Source organism: Coturnix japonica, chromosome 4 (genome assembly GCF_054131305.1).
Source record: "Coturnix japonica strain WE chromosome 4, WE-NBRP24, whole genome shotgun sequence".
Classification (NCBI taxonomy): domain Eukaryota; kingdom Metazoa; phylum Chordata; class Aves; order Galliformes; family Phasianidae; genus Coturnix; species Coturnix japonica.
Genome location: NC_140666.1, coordinates 30,065,335 through 30,093,281, shown reverse-complemented (window position 1 = coordinate 30,093,281; position 27,947 = coordinate 30,065,335). Strand labels below are relative to the sequence as shown.

Below are 27,947 nucleotides of genomic sequence, written 5' to 3'. Positions count from 1 at the left end.
TGTAGTCATACATTGCTCAAAGATGATTGAAGTCAAAGGTTGCTTTTTTCAGGCTCCAATTTAGCTTCTAATTTAGAAGAATTAGATGATGAATTAGTGCTGAGTTGTTCTGCTGTGTGTGTATTGCTCTTTTAAAAGGACAGTTACCCATTTCATCAGTATTAGTTGAGGTGAATACTTTCAGTCCTCTGTTTTACTCAGTTTCCATTACTGTTTTTTTTGTTCTTTCGCTACATGTTCTCTATATTTTTTTTGACCAAGACAGCTGGGGTAATTGCAGGTAGCTTATTTCACTTTGTATATACTTAAATTAGTAAAACTTGTTTTTGATGAGGTTAATTGTAGTGTAATTAGTAATCTTTTTAAAAAACATCATTGTCCTTTTCCTAGTGCAAAATAAGCACTTGGATTTGGCAAACTGGTGAAACGAACATGTCTGAGTCATGTTTTGAATTCCCGTGTGTCAAGGTATTTAAAAAAAACATTGTGAAATAATGTTATTTCTATATAGAAGCTTGCTTGAATACTTGAAGATGATGAATTGAGAGTGGTTGACTTTAAGAGGTTCTGAAATTATGCTGTTGGATAAGATGTGAAGATTTTTCCTTCATTTAAAAAAAAAAAAAAAGAGGTATAATCACACCACACATACAGTCAGATTTCAATGCTGCACAGCAGAGTATAGGAGGAAACTTATTTGTAGTACTTGGCAGATTCTTACTTCACATAAACTTTGCCATTATGGAACTTAAGCTATGAAACTTTCACCACAATGAATAGCATCTCTGTCCAGGTTCAGGAATTCAGCCTTGCCATGTACATACCTATTAAAGTTACTGTGTACGCTGGTTCTTTTGCCAGGTGTGCAATACTAGTAAAATGGCAATACTGGAGACTTAATTCTTTTCATTGGTAGCTGTGAGTTGTTTATTTTGATGCTGTGTATTCATAATTCTAGTTTCAATTGCTGTTTGTCAGTGAACTGGAAACAGTGGAGATTCAAAGCTTTTGTTTATAACTGCAGTTGCTATATAATGCTGTTGAAATTACATTTGAGCATTCTCTTGTATTTACTCTCTTCTTTCTCTTGTTTATAACCTTGTGGGATAATTCCCCTGAATGGAGAAGAGAGGGCAAATTAATGGAAGTGCTTATTCCTGTGAATAAAGTTTCAGTTCATTTTGTTGAACAGTGGTTGTTTTTTTTCCCCTGCAAGTAGTCCAATTCACATGCGTTCAAAATTCAGATGATGAATTACAGAAAATAGCCATTACTACTCCTGCATCAGATACATTCACTGTATTGTTTTGAAACTAACTTGTCTCAATGCTGTGATGTTTTTAAAAAGTAACCATGGATACCGATTTCATTTTTCTTTCCTTTAAAAATAAATAAATAAATAAACAACCAGAAACTGACAAGGAAGATGTTAATCTTTCAAGGACAGACTGAAACTGTTTTAAACTGTTTTTTTTTGTGAAGAGACTGTTGAATATAATGTGATGCTGAAAAGTTTTACTTTTTTTTTTTTTCTTCTCTCTGCTCCTTTTGTTGATTAGTACTCCTGCACCAAGTAAAAGAAAAGTGAAAGCTTCTCAACCAGCTGTGGTTTTTTTCGTACTGGGCAGGTTTCTTCCAAAATAAATAAATGAAGAGTGCTATGAAAATTTTATGTTAATTTAAATCTAAGAAGGTGGCTGACAAGAGAGAAAAAAGAAAAAAAAGTCAAATTATATGTTAGCAACTATTAAAAAGCAGTAGAAAATAAAGTGAAAGACATAGTTCCCGTGTAATTCTATTTGGTACCTTGTTCATACTGTCACTCATCTTCTTCCCTCTCATCATAATATAGTAGAAAGAGAAGAAATAGTAAGAACAGAAAAATTAGTAGCCCACTGTATGAAAAAAAGGTGGATTACAAAAAGAAGCTGCTCAGTATTTTAGGACTCTACATCTGAAGGAAGAAACAGTGAAGAATGATCACTGGTCTGCTTCGTTCCTTTCTGAAGAACTTTTGAGTGTATATCTGTTTGTATATAGAGACAGAAAAATATGATTTTATAAGGATGTCTTTTTGAAGTTTAATATTATAGTCTATACCTCTTTAGAAGCACGATCAGTTTCCAGTGCCAAGCATGCACATTTTGCCTTTACAAGAACTTTATTGCCATAGGAAGTTTGACTGAAGGCCCATAGCTGTCAGATATGACAATATGCTGAACTTACAAAATCCATGTTGGATGACAGAAAGGAGCTCAGCGCATGGAATGGTGAGTTTTTCCATTTAGCAGTCATTCCAGTGATACGAAATAAAAGGTAACTTTGTTGCAGCTGTAAACATTTCACAATTGGTGGCTTATGTTAAAAAATAATTGTATAAATTAAGATGCATATCACATAATTATTTAGGTTGGAAAAGATCCATAAGATTGTCAAGTCCACGCATCATCTGCCACAACCATGTCCACTACTGCAACATGTCTGTAAATGCTACATCCGTATCTCTTAAATGACTCCAGGGATAGTGTCTTCACTCCTTAACTGTACAGCTTCTTTCAATGCCTAACATCTTTTTTTTTTTTTATGAAGAAATTCTTCCTGACACTGAATCTAAACCTCTTCTGTTGAGACTTCAGGTCATTTCCTTGTGTCCTATCACTTGTCACACTCCCTTCACTGCAACCTCCTTTCAGGTAGCTTTAGAGAGCCATGGGGTCTCCCTTTAGCCTCCTCTTCTCCAAAGTTCTCTCAACTTCTCCTATTTCTTGCTCCCTAGAAGAAACATGGTTACTAAATACAGATATTTTAAAGTAGTTTTGATCCTTTTGCTTTGAATAAGTTTGTTCCGTATGTCACCATAATTTCTCTTTTCCTTCTCAAATGCCCTTTAAAGGATTTTGCAGAAATAATGTCTAATATTTTTGGAATCTTGATTCCTATCTATCTGTTGATGTATAGGAGAGTTGATACAATTAGGTCATATTGGAGATGAATTAGAAAGTTTGTAGCCTATTGGGTGATATATTTTTGTTGGTGTCTTTTATTATTTACTTGCTGAAGTATTATTCTTGTATTATTCTGATCCTTCTCTCATGAAACTGCAGAAAAGCAGTTCTGAATCAGGCCAGTGGAATTTTATGCTTGTTTGTCTCTGTAAATAAGATTGTATCACTTTGTAGTGCTGCTAGGTAGGCATGTGGTAAAAGTACGAGAATTTGATTCATAATCTGATAAGCAACTAGTTTATTGCAGAACTTAAATGACAGAGAAGGAAATACTGCACATTATGTCTAGAGGTTAGTTTTATGGTATATCAAAATTGACTAAGAAATGCCAGATGCTTCTGCTGCACTGAGACATCGTTTTGTACAAGGATAGTAGTTTTTACTACTAAAGGCCTGTTTTATTATGATCTTTCTGATTGATAGCTGTGAAAACTGCTATTTGCAAGATAAATCAGAATCAAATTGTATGTCAACATTTCCAGGAAAGGTCAGACAAAGAGGACTGAAAAAGCCTGGTTCCTTTTCCATGTATATACTATAGCTGTTTTAGAATCAAAGCAGAGTTACGCAAATATAACTGAGTTATCCATAATATATTTTTCTCTGAAACCTTTAGTATCTCTGTTTGTAACTGTGAGGCTGTAGTTGGTTTCTGCTTGAGCAGTCTTCTCAGTTCTGAGTTTTCCCTGGGCAGGGATTTTAGGTTTGTACTGGCAGTCAAATGTATGTTATCTTATTCCATTTGAAGTGCTGTTTTAAATAAAAGTTGTTTAGAAAAATGCTTCATTTCAATATTGAAAGCAATGTAGACTGAAGAGCAGATAAAGTGTTTTCAGTGATACAAGGATAACCTAATTTGGAATTTCTTTTAATAAAACAAATCTTGCTACTCAATGTTTTGTAAAGAATAAAGCTTTAGATACAGATGGTCTGTGGCAAACAGTATCCTATTTCTCTAAGTATGAGCCGTTTTTTGTGTTAAAATTCAGAATAATATGAAAAATGTAACTAAACTTACGCTGAATGTGTGACGGCCAACTTGGTATATTTAGTTGTACATTCAAAGTCTCTTTTCCTGCATATATTGAGTGCAATCCTTTATATAAATTTTGTTTGTAATATGAGTAAAGAAATTAATGGAAGTCTAGTCCAAAGGTCAGGAAAATCTCTGGAAAACCTTTTATTGGCTTTAGCATAATGCTTTAGAGGTACTTAAAGTAATAGATGTGAGATAAATGTAGAGACTGGTTTATAGGTACTAAAAAAGAGTACATTTAATTTGGTCATCTTTCCCTTTAGCTGTGCTTTGACTTTAAAATAAGCTTCAGTAAAGTACTGTAGAAAATTTTAGAACAGAAAAGGCAAAACTGCTTGGAGAGTAAGAGCAGTTAGTTTAGACCACTTATAACAGTGCTTAATTTGGAAACTAACAAAATGAAAGAAGGACTATGAAAAGGTTGAAGTTTACAAATTGCCTTCTGTTTGGAAGGATACCAAAATACATTGCACTGTAGGGTGTACAACTGAACTGATCCCATTCTCAGAATATGGCAGGTATTAGTGCTCAATAATAGAATTCTATTTTAAGGCAAATTGAATGTATTCACTGTACTTGAAACATAGTGGAATCTCAAGAATACAGAATGTAATTTCCTAATTGGACATCAAAAAGCTGATCTTCTGTTTTTATATGGAAAGAGTTATTTCAGTTGTAATCTTAGCTACCAAGAATTTAGACAAACAGCCAAGCCTTTGGTATTAAGTCCCATAGAAGAAAAAGGCTTCTGGCAACACAGTTCTTTCTAATACAGTATTTCTACACAAGTTCAACACTGACTTTGTGTGTCATGTAGTGAAGCATCAGCAGTTTCCTGCAGCAACTGGCATTATCCTTTGTCAGTCATCCAGGAAAGGACCAAATCTCCTCAGTTTGAGATTAAAGGCAATAATAACCTGCCGTGGACCTGAGGGACTGAGATAACAGAATGTTTTTGTGGATTGAAAAGGAGATGTTAGGGTGCAATAAAGTTGTGAAAGTAGGACAACATAATTTCTTTAACTGTTAGGTATCCATTTCTATTGTCTGATGTTTATAGAAATAGTTCTAAGGTGTTACCAGAAATTTTATATTGATAGAATCATAGAATCCTTTCTTTTAAATATCTTGAAAGTGGGAGTCAAAGAGACATGCCCAGTTTCTTTTCCTGTCCTATGAGAACAGGACAAAGGGAATTGGCCATAAGCTGGAGCATAGGAAGTTCTGTACCAGTATGTGAGAAAATTTCTTCGCAGTAAGGGTGATGGAGCACTGAAACAGGCTGCCCAAAGGAGGCTGTGGATTCTGCTTCTCTGGATATATTGAAGAACTGCCTGGACCTGCTCTGCAGGGGGGCTGGACCCGATGATCTCTGAAGGTCCCTTTTGACCCCTACAGTTCTGTGATTCTGTGATTCCAATTCTGTAATATCAAATTTGATGCTGTTGGTGAAGGTACTGAAGAGTATTGGCCCCAGCACTGACCCCTGGGAGACATCTTTTGTCACTGATCTCCATCCGGACATGGAGCCATTGACCACCACTCTCTGGAATTGATCCTGCAGCCAGTTCTTCATCCATTGAACAGTCCACCTGTCAAATTCATGTCTCCCCGATTTGGAGAGGAGAATATTGTGGGGTACCATGGCAAAGGCCTTACTGAAGTCAAAATAGGTGGCATCAGTGGCTCTTTCCTTGTACACTGATGCAGTGACACCATCACAGAAGGCAACTAGGTTGGTTAGCTGGTTGTTTACTGGTAAGAACCAAGCTTATTGATAAACCTAGCTTCTCAGTTTCATGTGAATTAAACTAATCCTTCAATAGAGTGAATCAGTGAATGGGAGTAACATATTTGTGTGCTCAGCATGTTCAGTCTGTTCAATATATATATATATATATTTCTTTTATATATTTTATATATATATATTTCTTTTGGAGAATGCTGCATTCACAGAATAAGATGAAATAACACAGGTTCTTGTCATTGGGAATATTTTATTTCAGATAATTCAATCCATAGGTAAACCTACCAGGAAACTCAGATTAGGTTCTGTCAAGGAATATATGCTCATGGGGAAGATCATATATTGCTAAAAAAGTTTTGAGGGAGCTTTGAAATTTTTATTAATGTTTTTTAAAGGTTTGGAGTAGCAGCATGCTTGATGTTGTAGCTAAAGCAATTAAGTTTAAAAATGCTCAGTTCAGCTCAGCATTCTTATTCTGTTACAAACTGAAGTTTTAGTTAAAGCTGTAGAATGGGGATAGTCTTACTATCTTACTATCTTACTTATTTACTATTACAGAAAATATACCATTAGTTTAGCCCTTCCCAGCTTGTTCTGGGATGACAGGATGTTTTTCCAGGTACTGATTTTGTAGCTAAGTAACTATGTACATTGAGAAGCCCCACACGTGATGATAGTTTAGAATGTCATTCTGAATATCTTCCCTCAGTGGGGAAGATATTTCACAGCTTACTGTGAAATTTTGAATGATTCCATCTATTTGTAGTATTCTGTATTTACGCTACCTTATGATTTCAGATGAATGATTAATATTTCCAGTACAATGCCTTATTATCATGTTTGTACTGTGGCTTTTTTTGAATATCTACCTCTGTTTTTATGGAAGACTGACCAAAGGCAAAACACAGTTACTTACTTCAGGTCATTCACTTGGGCATGTATTTTGTACACTTTCTTACTAGATTTGTAATTTCCCCAGAGCTCAGTAACAGATGAGTAATGGTTAAACAAAGGAGCTACAAACTGCTGCCTTACATGTAATTAAACTCTTACTGTAGTGGGCAAAGATAGCAATGACATCCCAAGTGAAATTAGTTAAAGTGGGCTTCCTCTTGCATTTTCAATCACAACTATTAAGTTAGTATCTCTTTCTAAGAAAAGCAGCATTTGCAGACAAAGAGAGAAATGTTGTTCATCATCTGTAAAGCAGTGCATATATGTTACTCAGAACTAGATTCATGTTACGGTATCAGGTTTGTTGTTCTCTTTAGAAGTTCTCAGCCATTCGGACAGTATGGCTTATCTGTCTCACTGATTCCTTATGTAGATGCTGCCTAAACAAGAAGAAAAGAAAAAATAATAGTGAGGATACAATGGCTTCTTTGAGGATTGTTTCTTCACATTGAAATTTTTCAAGCTTTACTCTACTTAATGACTACATTGAAACTCTGGTATTCAGAGTTTCTTGATTGTGAGGCTCTTGGTGGGAATGTTAGCTCAAAGGTGCTAATGGTGCAAAATGTCTTTCCACAGCATTGTATAACTCCATTATCTGATCCTCTTGAATTCCTTGTTTTGCATATACAGCTATGCCTGTCGAGCAGTTTCTCTTATTTAATTTAAAAATAAATTTGTTTCTTTAGTAACAAGAAAATAATGCACAAAAATTAATGAGGAAAATGGTTCCAGAAAGAGAGAGACAAATACATTAATGAACAAAAAATTCTTTGTATTGTGATTTCTAAGCTCTATTAAAGAGAGAAGAAAAAATAGAAAAAATAATGATATCCCTTAGTTTGTCCTTAAATATGGAACCTCATTTCTTGTAACACTTAGTTTCTGTTTATCATCAACTTTAAAATATGTAATTACATAGAGAAGCTAATACTACTATTCAGTTACCTTTTGCACCTGTAAGTCAACTTTGGGGATGCAGAAGTGGAAATATACTTATTTATTTGGCGCGTAAGGATATGACCTCAGCCCTAGCATCCCAGGATATGCAGTGGCCTGCAGACAGGGCTGTGTACTTTTACCTCATGTTTCAGAGGTGCCAAACAGGATGGGGGAAGCACTAGCCTTTGTGTGAGTTTTGTAAAGAAATACAACATGATACAAACTTTCAGTCAATGCAGACTTGCTCTTTCTTTTTTACCCTCTGGAGAAGCTTTGGGACCTGACTGAGTATAGTGTCAAAAGTTAAAAATGATAATGAGGTGCTCAGGTAGCTCATTTTCTATTAGAGTGATTGGGTAATTTTTTACAGCTACATATTGGAAGACTAAATGATTTTCCTAAAGACTTGAAGGAGGTATTTGTCTTTTAAATAAGATATATCAGAGTCAGTACCTTTAAAATACCTATGATAACATTTTTCAATAACTGGAATTAGATATTTTAAGGATTATAATGGTGTTTCAACCATCAAAATCTTGTTGCAGTATGTCAGTGATCAAAATTTATTATCGTGTATCTGATAATCTTGAAGAATGAGTTTATCTCCTTAAAATTCCCAGTGTGCTTGCAGACGTTGCTTTTTTTATTATTATTATTTTCTGTTTATTAAAAAATATCTTCTTAATCTTTTATCTAACATAAAATTCTGTTCTTACACATCTTATAAACCTATTGCCAATAGAATCAGTAAAGCATGTTAATAGCGTTCATTAGAAAATACATCATTTCTGTATTATTAGATTGCATACAAATGATGCCGTTTAATGGCTATTGAAGACAATGTGTGTTAAATGTTCATACTGTTTTTCATTCTCAGTTATAATGACTGCTTTTTCTACACTTTTTGATTTGTATGCAAGCCAGCATCATATATTCATGAGGCTTGCTGATTCGTGATATTTTTAAGGTTTTGTATTATTGATGGTGTCTTTACATAGCATAATTGGAAAAGGACCAATAGTGGCAAGAGAGCATAAAAAGGCTTTGAACTTGATGGTTTTATAAGTTAAAATCATAACTCTTGAGAGAGAGTTCCCATTTTGAATCAACGAACAGGTTGCATATATTATGAATAACCTTGAAGCACAACAACAAAATACATATATATATATATATATATATATATATATATACACACATATAGGTAGGTAGGTCTACACTGAGTATTTCACCTTGAAAGTCAAGTGCCTGGAAACGCATTCAAAGCAAGTGTTTTTTTTATCTTTTTTTTAATCTCTTCTCACAAGTTTGGACTTTATTCTTGTAATACAATTAATCTGATTTGAGGTCTTCCTCACATGTTGAATCTTGACAGCATAGCAGGAGGAGCATGGCCAAAATTTGTTTGTTTATAGGGAAAAGATGCTTCTTATTTATTTGTTATATATAGTAATCTCTAGGATATGCGCTATTAATGAAATAATGTCTTATAATTTTTATAGAAATCCAGCAGGTTCAGCTTTGATACTAATTCATTTCTCTTCAAAAAGTTTTGCAGTATTCTCTCAGTATCTGTGAATATAAGCTTTAGTGAGCATTTGGTATTTCCTGGCAAATGATTACAAAGCTATGCTGTTGAAACCTGCTGTTATTAATGCTGATAGTAGCAAATAGACAGCCTCTACAGAAATCTTTCTGAATGAGGTCTGTGAAACAGGGGGCTGAAAAGTGGTGCTCTTAGCCCAGCCTCATCAACAGTACTAGAAGTGTGAGGCAAAGAAAAGGGAGTGGGATGCATGTTGAGCACAGGGAAGTTGGTGCCAGAGTTGCTAGAAGCAGTTTCTGATTCTAATTGTGTTGTGCCTGCCCCATGAATTCAGGCCTTGTGGGTGGCATGGCCCTCAAGCCTGGAGCAGCAAAGGAAGCTGACAGCAGCCTCCCTAGAGGCTGGCACTGAACGACAAACAAACATCCTTTCACTTGTCATTCCAGTGCTCTACTAGAGGCTAGATGCCAGAAAAATAGGAAAGGAATTTACAGCAAGACTCAGTCTCACTTAATGGCATTCAGAGTTCATTCCAGAGGAGCAGAGTTGCGGTAGATCATTGTTTTGGAATAGTTCTCTCATGCTGATTGTTTTGTACATGGAACTGACCTTTAAGAGTACCTGATTCCAAAGTATAAATACTGGATATGAATTGCCATTGCCTTTATCTATGTCTGAGGTGTTCTGTTCACTGAGCTGCTTCTTTTAGTTAAACTAACTGTATTTCTCATGGGAGATACGAGCTACAGGAAGAAGTGTCAAATCTAGCAAAAGTCAGATTTCTATGCCACCCTGTAAAAATCTTGAGAACTGTTTTTTGTTTGTTTGGTTGGTTGGTTGGCTTTTTTTTTTTTTTTTTTTTTTTAAATTAAGTCATAGAATGGCCTGCATTGAAAAGGACCATTATGATCATTTAGTTTCTACCCCCCTGCTATGTGCAGGGTTGCCAACCACCAGACCAGGCTGCCCAGAGCCACATCCAGCCTGACCTTGTATGCCTCCAGGGATGGGGCATCCACAACCTCTCTAGGCAAACCATTCAAGTGCATCACCATCCTCTGAGTGAAAAACTTCCTCCTAATATGTAACCTAAATCTCTCCTGTCTCAGTTTAAAACCATTCCCTCTTGTCCTATTGCTATCTACCCTGGTAAACAGCTTCTTTTTTCCAAGCTAAACGAGCCCAGTTCCCCCAACTTCTCTTCCTAGGAGAGGTGCTCCAGCCCTCTGATCATCTTAGTGGCCCTCTTCTGGACTCATTCCAAGATTTCCACATCTTTCTTGTACTGGGGGCCCATACATATATATATATATATGTATATATATATATTTCTTGAAATATTGTAGCATGAATTACTATGAATTACTATGCTCCATCATTATGACCCTGGCTTAGTGTGATGCTTAACAGTGCATAAACTTATACATGGCTATTAGCCCCATGATACATAGCTAATATTAGTGCAATTTGTATGCTTTAGATATAGACTTAAATGAATTTCATATGGTTTCAAGAAGAGCAGCAAAGATGAATTTTCTATTTAAAATACCTAGCTATCTTTATGTAGGTAATGTTGAAAAAGCATGGTTATTTTGATAAATTTGTGACTTTATTCCATATTGCTTCAGTACCTTCAGGCTCTTGAATGTGCCCAGGACAAATCTAAGAAAATCCCTGAAGAAAATAATAAGTTAGAGCTGTTCTTGAGATGTTTCTTTTCTCACTTATTCAAGGTTCAAGAATCAGCTAGATACTGTAACACTATTTGGCCTTCACTGTTAGCTGTATATTTGTTCATTCAGTTTTTAAAGCTTATTTATATTATTCCATTGTTGATATCCTAAAGAGAATATTGAACATTTTAATAGTCAACATTTTATTTACTGAAGGTCAGGAAAGGTCTGAATGTAACAGGAAACCACTTTTTCAGAGGGTTAAGTAGCATTAGGAGTATTTGTAAAAGCACTAAGAATGAGACTCAAATGACTGTTGTCCCTGTTGATAGAGGCATGTGAAGGTTTTGTTTTACAGTAGTCAGTAGTGGACTTTAAGTAATGGGTGATGTGAAAATGTAACTGCTCAGGAAATTCAGTAAGAGGTACGTGATATTTTTGTGTAGTATATTGAAATAGGTTTGTGTTGACATCTAATTCAGTCTATTTTAGAAGACCCTCAAATTTTCCAACTAGAAGCCACCAATCTGAGGGCTTGATTTCTGTCAGTAAGTACAGTGCAAAGTGCTTAAATGACATACGTAATTCACTCGTAAAATAAAGAAGTGATTGAATACACATATTGCATTTGTCAAATTTTCTTCATTACTCTTCACATTTATTATTTTATTGTTGCTGAAAATTCTGTAGCAGCAAGAGTAATGGAAAAAGCTGGGGAAAAAAAATAGGAAAAGCGGAATGACAAGAACAGCGTAGAATGATTTTATAAACATAAATATGTCAGGGCTCTTAGTTCTAGAAATATCTTCTGAGATTATATTTGGGATTTGTGAATATGCCTGTTGCATGAAGAAGGTTAACAAGAATTAAGGCTAGTAAAAAGGCTAATAAAATGATCTGAGAGTGTTCCAGGTAAGGAGAGAAATCTTTGTTCTTTTAGTCTTATATTCTACTTGCTCTAGTTTTTCAGCATTCTAATTGCAAGTAATATCTGAATAGGTTAATTTAGGGCAAACATTACTGCTTTAGCAGAAACTGACAGAGTATCCATCTCCTTCTGAATAAATCTTACAGTAGCACTCTTTAGTCTAAGCAAAGTTTATGAAGAAGAAATGTTGAAAATGATGTATTTTACTGTTTTAATAGATCTTCTTTAAGATACACAAAGTAAAAATATATCTCTTTTTATTACTTCAGTATTTGGTTATGTTGTATGTAATGTAACAATTGCAGGAAGAAAACCTTTTCTTTGTAGAAAATACCAATATATTTGATGCAACAGAGAGGGGACAATGTATGACCATTCTGAGAAAAATGTGAGCTCCAGAAAATAAAAGATAAAGTGAAAATTATTATTAGATGCTTTGAAAAAAACACAGAGAGAAGGTAACAGAGAACTGAGGATTTTCTGTTCATACCCAGTATTCCTATATAATGCAACTAAATGTAATGTATGTATTTTAAATTAACTGAAAAAGAAATTAAAAAGTAGCCAGTAAAGATATTGACATATCATGCTTTTTCCAAGAATTGGAAGTTTTATCAATACAGTATGATTCATGGAGAAGCATTACATTAGAGCTGCCTCAAAGCTGTTCAAACTACCTCTGTAATAATAACATCTCTATTTACTGCTAGGAGGAATATAACTGGAAAACAGCGTCATAATTGTTATTTCTACTCATCTCTTCCATTGTTTAAAACTCATTTTATTTGCAGTATGTATTTATTTACATAGTAATTAGAAAGGCAGTTATCATTGTTAATCTATGCAGTGCTGAGTAAAAGAATGCACAATGATGCATTCATAACTTTGATTTTACTCTGTACTTCCAGATTCTGCTCATTTATCTCTTTGTGTTTCAAAGAAGACATTCCCATAAAAACAGTTCTTACTAATAAAACATTATCAGTAAAATACAGTTTTGGATGCAACTACTGTTTTTCCATCTCTGAAGTAAAATTATTGTCCTACTAAAGACCAAAGAGCTTTCTGTTCTTGTAAATGTGCTTGATGTTTGATCATTCTTTTAGCTATGACAATGTGTCTTTGACAACTGTATGAAGCTCACATTTTCTAAGTAGTTTAAGTTTCTGTAAATTGAGGTTTCTTGGTGATCTTTCAGCCAGTTGGACAGAACTGCTGGATGTGATAAAAGACTTAAGTGATCGCTGTAGTTAGTGAACCCAGGTTTATGCATAAATTAAAATGAGTACAGTCTCACATAATTAGAAGGATATTTGATGTTTAGGAAAACAATTTGTAGAAAATTGAGCTAATTAGAATTATGGCAGATTTTACAGTTAAAAACTGTAAAACAGAATATCTTTCTAAAATTCATTATGATTCATTATATTTAATTAATAGTGATGTTGGAGCTTTGGGTTTGAAAAAGTAATAATGGAAGATGTAATTAAGTTCTTCAATATCTCAGAGCACAAGAAAGCTACTGTAATATTTTAAAAGCAGAACTAGAAACATACCCTAATATAAGAATTTTGAGAAATAACTTAATTTTCAGTGTTAACAAGTAATATTGTTTGCATACCCTTTTTACTTGATGAGTACAAATGACCTCTGAAAAGCACCGTTTTATTCTATATGCCTAATTTGTCCCATTATGATGACTGTAATCTTTTTCTCATTTGTTTTTTACTGCTTGCCTTTTCTAGGAAGTAGAGGTTGGTATATATCTTCTGTCTTTTATGATCAAATGACTTTTGGATGTACACATTGATTTATTATATTTTACTAAATGTAGGTTGTTTCTCATTCTCCAGGATGATTACTTTCGCACATGGAGCCCGGGTAAACCATTTGATCAAGGTAAGATTCTGCTACTATCTTTATTTATTTATTTATTTATTTATTTGTATGGTTAAAGATTAAAATATTTATAAATGTGTTCCTGTCTTAGAATAACTCTGAAACTATGAATTTTTTGTTTTCTCACTCTTCAAACCATTGTTATAAAAAGGGGCCAGAAGTTTATAAGTAGCCTAATTGTTTTACATCTATGACTTTTGCAAGCTTTTATTGATTAGAGGCAGAAAGAGGGCAGCAGGGGGGAAATTACTCCTCCAGTTCCAACCTGGAGGCTTGGGGATGCAAGCTTCAGGGATGTCAGGTGTATATGAGAATCCTGGCTGCCAGTGAATACTAAACTCATTTAGTACTGAGGCAAAAAAATCATTTAGTACTTCAGTGTTCTCCATATCTGTCATAGCCAGTTCTCCTTTTCATTTTCCAAAGGAGGTATGTTCTCTTCGGCCTGCCTCTTCTGGCCAGCATACCTATAGAATCCCTTCTTGTTGTTTTTAACATACCTAGCCAAGTTCATTTCAGTCTTCACTTTGGTTTTCCTAATCCTCTCTCTGCAAGTTTGGAAAGCATCCCTGTATTCTCCCCAGGTGACATGTCCTTGTTCCCACAGCTGGTACAAACCCTTTTTTTCCCTCAATCTGACCAGTTTTTACCAAGCCACACTGGTATCCTGCCTCTCTTGCCTGTCTTCTTATTCAGAGCGACGGAGTACTATCAGAAAGGCACCTGTAAAGAGTGGCCCGCTTTCTTCCTTTATCTTTAAGGACAGCTTCCCAGGAGATCTCATCCAAAAATTAATTCAACAGCCTAAAGTTCACTCTCCCGAAGTTCAGGGTCCTGATCCCACTCTTTGCCAGGGTCCTTGAGATCACAAACAACCAGGGCATAGTTGCTGTAGCCTAGGCTGTCTCCAATCTTAATGCCTTTAATGAACTCCTGCATTAGTGAGTAGTAGATCCAGTAGCACTTCACCTCTGATCAGTCTATTCAGTACTTAAACCAGAAAGTTATCATCCATGGACTCCAGTTATCTCCTGGATTTATTGCAACTTGCTATGTGACTTTCCCAGTAGATATCTTTCTGGTTTAAATCTCCCCATCAGGACAAGTACCTGGGAGTGGGATCACTTCTGCAGCTGAAGGAAGAAGGTTTCAGGTGCTCTTTTATTAGTCCTACCCCTAATTCTAACCCACAGGCTCTCAGCCTGCTCCTCACCATCTGTCACAGCGAGCTTTTCATATTCTGTGCACTCTATTAACAGAGCGCAACTCCCCACCTTTCTTACCTTGCCTATCCCTTCAGTACCCCTCTATAGTGGTATTGCAGTTATGGGAGTCATCACACCATGCTTCTGTGATAGCAACCAGATTGTAATTTTCCAAGCACACCATGGTTTCCAACTCCCATGCTGTATGCATCAGTATAAAAGCACTTCAGCTGGGCTTTCCAACGTGCTGCCACCTCTCTAGAGGGGCCCTCCCTCAAAGCCATGGGAGGATCTGAGGTTTTTCCCCACTGCTTCCTAGAGGGGTGTGAGAATATTTCAGATGGGAGGCTGACAACATTACTTCTTCTGAGGAGTCCCTGCAAGATCCTACAGGATAGTTCAGAGGTTTTTCCCTGTAATATCCTTGTGTGACAGCAATACCAAGCCTTTCTCTGTCCCGCTTGACTCTTCCACTGTCAGATCTAGCATAAAGCCCTGGACTACTCTCTCCACCCTAGTGAGCTTCATTGTATACCCTTTCCCCTTCCGATCTTGTTTAAATCCCTCTCAATGAGCTCTGCTAACTCTTTAGCTAGGATCTGTTTCTGTCTTAGAGAGAGGCTATGCCTGTCTGCAGCTATTATACCTGTGTTTTCCTAGCCTGCTTTGTGTCCCTTGTATTCTCATTTTATAATGAGAATTAGAACCAAGAAGTCAACAAAAAAATTGAAACAATTGAAAAATTTGGTGGACTTTCTAAAATGAGAGGAACTATGGTTGGGTAAGGTGATCATGACATGTAATAGCAGATATTGTAAAGAAACTGCACAGTAGCAAACTGTACTCTTCATCCACGTTTCATCAAATTCTAGTACAAGTGACTGTAGCACTGCCCAGTAGCTAATTACGTTAGTGAGGAAATGAAGCCCAAAGCTTGCTTTCCATGAGATGACTCAAAAAAGGAAGTGAAAATTTGACTGTATGAGAATGAGAGAACGTTTTTACTAGACAGACTTTGCTTGTCAGACTCTAATGGGAGTGGCAATACTCTTTTGTTGAGATGGCATTTGCTAAGACAAATACGGAGTGGGAAAATAAAATCCTGAAAATGTATTGTTTGAGTTCTTGAATAGTTCTGCTCTTTTGTTGGCATATTTTAAATCATTTTATTATTTTTTTTACTGTCTGGTAAATTATGATCGTGTAGGTAGGACTTTCCACCAGGTTTATTCACTTTGAATTTGTCACTTTAATTCAGGTTTGCCATTTGAATACAGCAGGCTTGTTTTGCCCAGTCTGTGTGGGAGAGGTAAGAGAGGAAGGGAGGACAGGTTTGCATTATTTATCACTGCTCTATGAATTGTGGTGATTTTTGTCTGGGTTGGTTGAAATTTGTAAGTGTTAGTTCAGATCTATGGCAGACTGACAGGTTTGGAAGCTGCTGATTTCACGAACTGTAATTCTCTCTTCGTTGTATGCTAACACATTCTTGATTTTGGTCCGACAGTTCCTCAAAGAAAGTTTTGCTTCCTCTTGATCAATAGCTTCTTTTCATTGAAGGACCTTCATTTCAGAAGCAGGCTTATCACTTCACTACAAAGTACCTTCAGGCTTTTTTCTTCTGTTTTTTTTTTTTTGGCTTTTGATAGGGAGGTGTGGTGTGCGAATTTGCCTTTTGTGTAAGAACAGTAATAAGTAATACTTTGATTAATGATTAAATGGTAGCTGTGTCTTTGATCAGAAGACAGTGAGTAGAATGCATTGTGAATTTTGCTAGTGATTTGTTTAGTTATCATATACCTACTGTTGTTATTTTTTTTGACTGGCTGTTGGTTATAATGAAGATTGAAGCTTCTACATACTCGGGCTCATTATGTTTCTCTGAGTTCTTTGGGAATCCTGATGCTGACGTTTGTAGAATACTTTTCTGCATTTAGAAACAAGCCAACTAAGGAAACATGTTATTTTCTATTTTGTTAGCAAAATGCATTGTATATTGGGTAGTGAATATTTCAAAAGCATGCCTACAGGTTTCAGATTTCTATTTTCATAGACTTGTTAAGTGAAAATTAACACTAAAGAGCAAAACACGACTGCTGAGTTGTTCTTTTATTCACATTTTACTGCCTGATTTCCAACTGAAAGCAAGCAGTGCTAGCTGTGGACTCTTTTTAAGAATAATAGATATGCCAAAATTCTGATATATAAGCAGTTTTGTCTTAATTTTTCAACCTTTTGCATAATGATTATCAGGTATTTTTACCTGCCAGTTCACACCTTTTCAGTTTTAATAATATAACAGTTCCCCTACAGTCTTTGTCAGTTAATTAACCTCAGCAGGAAACACTTAACCTGAATTTAGCAATTATACTGAACTGAGCTATATGTTAAACATATGCAGTTTCTCACAGTTTTCTGTACTCTGCTTGTCACACAGATTTTCTTTATAATCAGTGGCTTGTGTGGTGGTGGTTGCTGTTTGTTTTGGGAGTGCATTAATGACATTATGCCTCTAAGTGGAACTAGGAATACTACTGAAAGATAGGAGATTTCCCAGTCAATATCTTGTTCTCCATGTTGTCAGAATTGGCTTCACCTTATTTCTGGAAGTGATTTCTGGAAGCACAGCAAGACACAGAAAATACAGTTACTGTGCACTTGTTTATATGTCTGAAGCTCTCTCTCTTTAGATGAGAAAAATGATCGTGTGGTTATTTTGTGAGAATAGCCATTTGTACAAAGGGGATTAAACTCTTTGAAAGGACTGACAATAGCAGGACTAGGGGAAATGGATCCAACTTGAAGGAGGGAAGATTTAGGTTGGATGTTAGGCGGAAGTTCTTTACTGGGAGAGTGGTTAGGCCCTGGAACAGGCTGCCCAGGGAGGTTGTGGATGCCCCGTCCTTAGAGGTGTTCAAGACCATGTTGGACGGGGCCCTGGGCAACCTGATCTAGTAAATGTGTATGTTTGGTGGCCCTGCTAGGCAGGGGGGTTGGAACTTACATGATCCTTGAGGTCCCTTCCTACCCGGGTCATTCTGTGATTCTGTGAACCTTATGAGTCAGTTGCTTAGGAGTGAATGTAATGTTTATGGTTTACTAAAGAAATCGTGTCTCTTAGGATTCCATGTTTGCCAATAAAAGAAATACAACAGTGATTCTCGGCACATTTCTTTTCTTTGACTGGTGTGATGAGATAGGGAGACTGTCATAATGAGATTTTTTTGTAGTCTACCAGTGCTCACTTTTTCTTATGTATTATTCCATGGCTGTGCCGTAAACAAGTCTCCACTTGTCTGAAGCTTAAAGTTGGCAAAGTTTAAAGTCAAATAAGAATTAACTATAAATTTTGTTTTTTCACCTCAAGAACCATACAAGTAGGCTTGGGATTTTTCTATCTTTTTCTGATTTGTTTGCTGCAACCAAAATGAGCTATTCAAAGTATTGAATGTGTGACTCATCATGAGTGCCTGACTGCGGAGTTCTGTGCTGTTCTGGGGCTTGCTGCAAGCCCTGCAGTTTATGGTACAGAATCTTCACAAGGGCTTTCCCTTGGTTCTGTTACTGATGTGCTTTTTTTTTTTTTCTCTCCATCAAGTGAGAGTAATCCATTAGAAAACTATTCTCCCAAGTGAAAGCATGAAGCTCTGTCATGACAGTCTGTCAGACTGCGCTGCTACTGCAGCCTTTTCACAGTGACAAAATGGGATGGAATGTTGTTGGGAAGGTTCACCCCCATATCTGTATCATCTGCCTCCCGTGTCATGCACCAATGATAACATAGGAGGCATCATGTTTAGAGCAGCACTTCTAAGCTTTTCTAATATTCTCTTAGACTTCTGGTGTATGGATAATACATCTCCACAGTTTTTGCAAAACACATCCTTAATCTGAGTCTGAATTTCAATGTTAGTATGTTAAGATTTTTAAAAGAATGCAGTTAAAGGAATAGATACAGTCCTGCATGTGATAATGAAACGGCTGCCTTAATGGTGTTGGAATTCATTCCTTTATAGTTTGGTATATATTGAAAGGCATTCTTATGTTTATCTGATTTAAGATTTCAGAATTGTTCAAGTAGACAGATCTGTGTAATTTTATGGATATTAATAAGTGATTATTGGAAGTATCCAAGCATTCCAGGTCCTCTAGATCTGAAAATAAACAGTGATATTCAACTTGTGTTGCTGCAAAATCTAAGTTACTATAAAAGATGGGAGGAATATTATTAGCTGTATTTCAATCCACCATTGCCTTTCCTTAAAACAGTATTTGACATTTATCCAAAGAGTACTTGTTCCCACCGAACTCTTTGAATTACATACATATGCATGTAAATGTATTTAAGTAAATGTTTCAATTCTGTATCTCATATTTACATAAGTATTTGCATGAATATAAAAATGCAACACTGGTTTGGAAAATAATATGGAACAGGTATTATTTGAAAAAAAAAATTGGGGTATTTTATTTAAGTTGCTGCTGAAAGGTGCGTTTTGTCCTCACTATTGTTCTAGAAACAAACAGTATGATTTGCGTTCTTTGGACTATTTGAAGTTGAATAGTAGTTTTAATGTATGTTACATCAAAATAAATAAACCATATTTTCTTTATATTCTATCCTTACATCAGATAAAAATGATGTACTTCTAGTACATTTCCTTTTTAGACTGCAGATAAAAGTAGCTTATATGGTATAGTTATTGAGTGAAGTTGCATATGCAAGAACACTGGTGTATAATGCTTTTTAAGCGAAGAGTATGTTTTCCATTGCTCAATAGAAGTACTTGGTGGGAATAGTGGAGAATTTTCAGGCAACAGAGGAAACTTGAAGTGATGTTGCCGTGGTGGCTGAACACCCTGATGATAGTATGTTTGTAACAACTGTAACATTTCTTATAGACCATTTCACTGAATAATTTTTGTCTTTTATCATATTAGTTTATATTAGGAATCAGTGTACAACAGAAGTATTGTAGATACAATTGTACAACAGAAGGGGATTTTGAAGCAGTTTCAACCATGTATTTTTAGTTATGTCTTTAGCTATTTCATCTACCTAGTTTTGTAGCAATTTGGGTAACCAAGGATATGCAAATACATGCACACACATCTGTGTAATTTGTGAATACATTTCTGTACAGTGAATTGAAATCATTTAGAATCATGTTCAATAAAACTGTTTCACTTAACTCATTTGCGAGCCCTGGGAAATTATAAGGGATTTTAACGGAGATCCATTAGTTGAGTACTGTGACAACAATTATGTAGACCTATCTTTGTTACATTTGCTATAAAAACTGAAACATCAGCATGTGTAGCAAAAGTTACGTTTGAAAACTAGAAATATACATCCAGAACTTTCCAGACAAATTGTCATACTCTCAATTAAATTATATCACATATCTACTTTTGTCTTAATAGTAGATGAGTGCAAAATATTTTAACGGTTTCTCAGTTCTCTAGTGATTTGAAGTTCAGAATTTTCTCCTAAAAAGACTGTTCCTTTATGAAAACCATCATTTTAGTCTGGTGAACAGTTTCCAATTTCAGGTATTTAGGTGTCTTTTGTAATCCAGTTAGTTTGAAAATGCACAAAATTCTGTTAAACAGCCCACTGATAACTGCAGGTGTGCTGCAGTAGTCCTTTATAATGTCTCTTATTTATGAATGTCTTGACTGTGATAACACTACCAAAGCAGCTAGTCCAATGTGGTTCCCAGTTTGGACTCCTAACTAATTCAGTGGATAATGTTTGTTGTGGATCCTGAAATGTTTCAATATTTTTTTCCATAGACTCATGGAGCAAGTTTGGAGATGACACCAAGCTGAGTGGTGCAGTAGACATGCTAGAGGAAAGGGATGCTATCCATGTCCACTTCTCTGGACTGGCTTGAGAGGTGGATGCACACCAACCTCTATGAGCAACCTAGTCTAGTGGGAGGTGTCCCTGCATGTAACAGGGAGTTGGAACTCGGTGATCTTAAAGGGCTGTTCCAACCCAGACCATTCTATGATTGAATGGAGTCTGAATTCTTACAGCTGAAAGAGAAAAGAAAGGCTACATGACAGATTTTTAGTACCTTACTTGTAATGTGACATCTTGTCTTTGATAGCAATGCCAACTTAATCCTGTTTTCTTGCCAACCTGTGTTAAGTCCTGCTGCAAAGTCTATGGTGTGACCAAATCCTGAATAATTATAAAACAAATTTTGAAAAGTGTGTTATTTAAATTTCATTTTAACACAGCTAGATAGATCATGCATTCAGGTAACCATTCGGACTCACAAAATGGTTATGTGGAAATATGGAAGTGAAAATGTGACAGAAGGCTGCAGTGACTTGCTAGAGGCAGAGAGTGGGACTTTAAATTGGCACTATACTGAGAAAAGTGTATATGGGACTATTTCATTTCATTTTGCAAACCTGCGTAACTTTTAGTCTCGTATGTCTCTTCTGAGGAAGCTTTGTCTTTAAAGCATTTCTTCTCTAGTCACTGGGCCAGCAGTGGAAACACCTTCTCTCTACTCTTCTTACTGAAGTTGTAAATTCATTGGATTGGATGGAAAAAATATGTGTGAAGATTCCTTGCATTGAAGGTTCAGCTATAGCCACGTATTCTGCTTTTCATGTTATCTAGTGTATGATGCTAAAGGTAATCCCAGGAAGAAGAAACAAAAATTCAAGATTCTTCTTTTCAGTACTTCCCTCCCCTTCCTGTTTTTTCAGAACAAAAATTCAAGATTCTTCTTTTCAGAACTTCAGAACTATCAAGTTACTGAGGAAGACTGTTTCTTATTATTCTTTCATTTTTATTTATGAATCTGAGACTGATAACTGTGGAATGGTTCCTTTTCACATGGAGATAAAAACTGTTTATTCAGGTATGTTGCATATCAAGACTGGGAGCTCTCTAGGACTGTAAAGCAATATGAATTCAGGCTATGTGTGGGTGAGGAGGGCCAATATGTGTATCTGCAAATTTTGTGTGTAGATCACTGTACAACTTAAGCAAAAAATAAAAAAAAACAAACCCTCTTGTCATTTCTTACTGCCACTAAATGTTTATCTGTGATTTGAGTTAGCTGACTATCAGCTGAGTGTTTTTGTGCTCTGTTCTGCTCTCCCCCATATTGTTTTTGGAAACTGTGGTGCTATTATCTTCCTGATCTTTCTTGACTCAAAACATTTCTGAGTTAGAAAATCTTCTTAAGAGAGGAAGACTCATCATCCTTCAAAGGGGAGAATCGCAGAACCACAGGCGTTGAAATGGACCTCCAGAATTCAAGTCCAATGCCCCTGCAAAAGTGGGCTCCCTACAGCAGGCTGCAGACATAGGTGTCCGGGTGGGTCTTGAGTATTTCCAGAGAAGGAGACTCCACAACCTCCCTGGGCAGCCTGGGCTCTGATACCCTCACCATGAATAATTTCTTTCACATATTGGTGTGGAACTTCCGATAATCCGGACTCCAATTGATGTCCATTTTCCTTTGGCTTGTCTCTGCAGACCACCACTTTTACCAGAAGTAAAAGCGCTTATTAGGTTTCTTCAGGAATTAGGTAATTTATCAAAGCAGGTAATATGAATCAACTCAGTTTAGGTGTTTGTTTGCCTAGGGTTGTAGCTCAGACATGTGACTAATTATTGGTATTCTAGCTGATTTATCATTTTCTCCCCTACCTCTTAAACTAGAGGAATTAAACCACTCAGTGGATGCTCAAAACGTTAGGTTTTGTCAGGTGTAGTTGATCTGAAAGTCAAGTTCTTTTTCTACCCTTCAGAAATGAATCTTGAATTTTAGAGGAGGAAAATAGAATTTAAATGAAAAATCTGGCCTTTAACATTTTTTCCCCATTTGTTTTTGTTGGGTATGGAAAACTCCATGTGTCTGATGGCAAAACGCTTGTCCTTTACTGTGATTTCTGCCATAGAGCTTCTGTCAAGAGGGTTACTATGTTGTCTTGCTTTCACTTGATTGCCTTTTGTATTCCCAATAAAAATGATCTGGCTAATATCAGTTTCTGGCAGTGGTAGCTGTAAATTGATTTAAAGAAGAGATTATGAGAAGCTTTCCAGCATTGCTGTTCTAAATCTGAATGGTAAATAAATAGATCCATTAGTAATAATTGAATCAATTTTTATGAGTATTAATTGCTTCCTTAGGATGTGAGGATAACAAATCCATATCCGTCTGTAAAAAGTCACCAAGTGAGCTGAATTCCATTCAAAATGTGTTAATTATTTTTATTAATAATGCAAGTTCTTAGAGAAAGATTATATGGTACAAATAATTTTTTAACTTAATGATTCCTTTTGTAACTCTGAAAGCATTTTTTCTACTTACTGAAATTTAAGTCACACTACATTTAGTGTTACTATATCAGTGTTACATTTGGGAAATGCATGTTAAATATGCATACAAAATCATAGAATGGTTTGTGTTAGAATGACCCTTTTAAATCATCTAATTCCAATCCTGCTATAGGCAGGGACACCTCTGACTAGACCAGGTTGCTCACAGATCCATCAGCCTGGCCTAAATAACATATAGCAGGCACATTTTTTGTTTGTTTGTTTGTTTTCTGTATACTATGAGCTAAGTAGAGTTGTTTATTATCAAGTAAACAAAACTAAGATCAGACCTGTGTCTTTAGAAATTGGTTGAATATGAATTCCTAAGAAGTCAGCTGATTCATTATAGGTACTGATAAATGATTTCTTGCAGTCCAGTATCCAGTATGAGAACAGTACTGTTTTGTAGCTGCCTATTTTAGCAGAAAGAGATAGCAGTGTGATTTGTTGCCAATGAAAGACTGCATGCTCATAGTGGGAGTAATACAGGCATTTTTGATCAATGTTTACTAGAAGAACAAAGAATTAGACTCAATTCTTTCCTGTATTAGCTTGTTTGATTTATAGACTTACATTATATCAATAATAATTTCCCTGGAAACAGGACTCAGTCAGATGGTGTAAGGAGAGCCTAGTTCCTCCAGAGCATGAAAAACTTCAGACTGTGGGGGAAAAAGGGAAAGACTTTCATGGTTTTATTTATGCTTCTGCTTGAGATGTATCCTGGAAGTCCAAAGGTAAAAAAGCTATGAAGAAACATTAGGAAAATATGAGGGCTGAAAGCACTACCTCTGATTTTATGTTGGCCCACAACAGCAGAGGTAGATGCTGGTGGTATGGCAGTAGAGGCTGAACCTTCCCACCAGAGTTCCATTCATTTTGTTTTTGTGAGACAGAGAGCAGCAGAGGGGCTGTCTGACAAAATAATGTTTGATGCGGAGGAGTGCATGAAGCAAAGCTGTGTCACTGAATTCCTCCAAGTGGGGGAAAAAGTGGGGGAAGCCATTGACGTTCATTGATACTGTCTGAAAGTTTACAGAGACCAAACAGTGAATATGAACACGGTGAGGCAGTGGGTGGTGCATTTCAGCAGTGGTGACAGGGACAGTGGTTCACCTCTGCTGGTGCAGATGGTTACAAGCACGGTATGCTCTTGTTTGTTGCTTGAAAATGCACAGCTAATGGTGGTGAGTGTGTTGAAAGATAGCTTTTTTTAGCTGAGAATTTGATCTATTAGACAGTCTGATTGTGCTCTTAGTATCTGTTGTAGTTTCCATGGAAATAAATAGGTAGTGTTACTTTCAGAGCAATCTGCTTATATAGAAATACATTTCTATTCAAAATGACATGTATAAAAGTATATAAAAGGAGAAAATAGTTAAGGAAAATAGATTCTAACATTTTAATTATGTATTCTTCAAGATAAAGTATTAATTTTTTCTCTGATTATTTGTCTGATATAATCTGTTATTTGTATGCGTGCACATATATTTCCACAGACAGTAAGAAGACACTTGAAAGGATCTGGAAGTGAACAACTTCAATCTGAAAATATTTATGTTATTTGAAACAAATACAGAAGACATGTGTTTCCATGTCCCTGCCAATTGTTGGTAATATTCTAAAAATGAACTGTTTTTAGGGTGCGTGTTACTCAACAATCTAGACAACTTCTTATAATGGAAATCCTTTCAAAAAAGTAGCTGTAATGTGTTTCTATTTCCTGCATGTATTTAACCACATTGGGTAATTAAATAACAAAGAAATAGCCTGCAGCTATTTCTGCAGCTGTCCAGAATCTCTGCAGCTGTCTCTGATGTGAAATCACAAAGGATATTTGGAGACCTATGTTTTTGTTTTTTAACAAAATTCTAACTACAGATAGTGAGCTATTACTGGATGTGTATGCCTAGAGGAACACAACAAAATAACTGAGGTTCCTTTATCATTGCTAGCAAACAGGAAAAAGAATTAATTGCAAAGATGCCTAAGCCTATGCATATATAGACACAAGTTTGCCCACAGAATGAGTTTATTGGATTTACTCTTGTAGTTTGTGATCTTTTACAAGATCATAATCAAATCATGTTTTGTAAACACATAATAAAATTCAGATACAACATTCCAATTTGTATGCTACTTATTTGATACAGATTAGGTTTTAAAGTTCTACTATCCTGATTTACAACTCTTCATTTGAACTTAAGGGATGAAATTAGGATCAATGCATGAACTATCTGGATTTGAATCTGGTTTTCTGAATCATCTGGAATAGGCTGCAAATGTTACAATAATTGATAATCACTTTTGCTGATCACTTTTACTATTGTTACCTGGATTTCTAGGATGTTCGTGTCACCTCACACCATTTAATATTAGTGAAATTATCATTTGATGACAGTGATGTTATCTGTTTTATTACTAGTTTGAAAGGTACTAATTTAAGATACCAGGATTATTCACTAGGAACAAGAGGTTGAAGGCCAAGAAAAATGGATAAGATCTCGCACCCCTCCTGGTGTGATTGTTCTCTAACTGAAACAGTGTGTACTAATGTCATTTTAAGATTAGTTTTGTCAAACATACTGAACATCAGAAAGTGAAGAATTCCTTATAGAATGAAGCAAATGGGAAGAAGCTGGTTTCAGCCTTCTCATGCTATTTTTTACTGATGCCCAGTGTGGCTTTAGGCTCATTGCTCATTCCCTGTCTGTACAATGGGAACACTGCAAATTTTATAAGCAATATGACTGCTGCACATGAATTATTGTCAGCTCATTGAAAACGATGTGTGTGCATGTGTGTGGCAATTAATAGGATTAATTAATTAGGATCTACTGAGGATGATTAATGCAAAAGTGCAACGTACATGATATTATTTCAGAGTTGCAGTGACATATATAAAGGACTGAGAGGTATGCTTTTTTACTACCGTTCTGATGTACAGCTTTTACAGAGACTTCGTATGTGGGAGATATGGGAGCCAACATCTGAATGAACAGATGTTCTGAACTCCTGATAAATGTGTTTGCCTGATTTTTGATTTTTTTTTTAAATTATTTTTTTTTGTTTTTATTTTTTAAGTTACTTCGTGGCATATTGTGTGCCCCGGTGGCACAGTGGTAGGAATGACGTGTTGCAACATCAGAGGCCCGGGTTCGAATCCCCTGTGGCGCAAGTGGTAGAAGTGCTGCTCTGCTACACAGGGGGCTCGAATCCAGGGGGTTGGACTCGATGATCTCTAAGGTCCCTTCCAACCCACACGAGACTATGATACTATGATATTGGTTTGTAGTGTTTTCTGATATGTTACTAGTTTAGAGATTTAAAAATCACAAACCTAATTTTGTTCAGAAGTGACATCATTGAAATGGAGAACTGTAGGCAGCTGAATCCAGTTCAGAAGTGTTTCCTTTGAGAAGTTAGGGCTTTGAAAGACATAATCGTTGTGCAGGATTCTCAAGTCTTCAGCAAGTCATGATATTAAGAGTGTTTTACCTGCAGTTGTCTTCGATACAAATTCTGACCAGGAGAGAGTTGGATGGAGTACTTAGTGTTTTTATAAATAGGTAACAGTGGTAACATGTAAAAGTATGCATGAATATACGTGTTTTGTGAAGATCTATTTTCCTTGGTAAGGAACTTTATGCAACTTTGTTTTACCTTATTGAATATCCTGCTTTTTATGCTGATGGGAATCAGAACCTTTCATTTTGATGAGCTGTAAAAACAACAGCCCTATCCTCCCCACATACTCGGGTGGGTTTTGTCTTTCTTTCTTTCTTTCTTTCTAGATAATTGTTAACGATTTTCTAAAATTATTTTTAGCTTTAGATCCAGCTAAAGACCCATGTTTAAAGATGAAGTGTAGTCGTCATAAGGTCTGTGTTGCGCAGGATCAACAAACTGCTGTTTGCATTAGTCACCGAAGGCTTACACACAGGTAAATAATTTAAAAGTTAATCCTGTAGACTTTTCAAGTAGTGTTCATGACTGACTGTTAATTCAAGTAGTGTTCATGACTGCATGTTAACCATAAGTATACTATGATTAGTTATATAACAACATATAAGCAGTGGATTTTAGAATTAACTATGCATGCATAATTTGATTAAGACTGTTTAATATTTGATTTTTTTAAATAGTCTGTTAAGCTAGAGGGCATACGTATTTAAAAAACACAAGCTGATGATCAGCTGCATTTAAGGGAATACCAACTAGTACTTGTACCAGACCAGTCTAATGATTGTGATAATGTGTTTCTGCTATACATTCATCACTGCGTATATGAAACTACAGGTCTTTAAAACTGCATGTTATGAAGCTTAACTTTTTACTTTGTTCTTTTTGGCTTCTTTGTATTTATTTATTTATTTATTTATTTTTCTTGCATTGGACTAGTTGGATATCATGGAGCGAACATGAAAAGGTTGTTGAGAACCAGAATGCAGATTATTTTATTCTTAACTTTTTAAATTTATTTTTTCTTCTAAATAGTTTCAGGTCCTCTACTTATGTAGGTCTTAGTGTGGCAAAATGTTAATGAATTTCTGTGGCTTTATTTGGGGAAGACAGTGCATAGGTAGGGGGCATGAAGGTTACTCTTAGCTGAATAATGAGATTGTCTGTCAGGAGTTGGAGTCAAATGGCATTTTTTTA

General features: G+C 35.8%; 1 protein-coding gene across 1 annotated transcript in view; it reads left to right on the top strand.

Moving 5' to 3' along the window:
* The window catches only part of SPOCK3 (SPARC (osteonectin), cwcv and kazal like domains proteoglycan 3), a 133,849-nt gene that overhangs the window by 32,970 nt on the left and 72,932 nt on the right, over positions 1–27,947 (top strand). The window contains exons 3-4 of the mRNA XM_085544828.1: positions 13,685–13,730; positions 27,117–27,231. Coding sequence (XP_085400954.1) covers positions 13,685–13,730; positions 27,117–27,231 — 161 coding nt within the window. The remainder of the gene's footprint in view (positions 1–13,684; positions 13,731–27,116; positions 27,232–27,947) is intronic.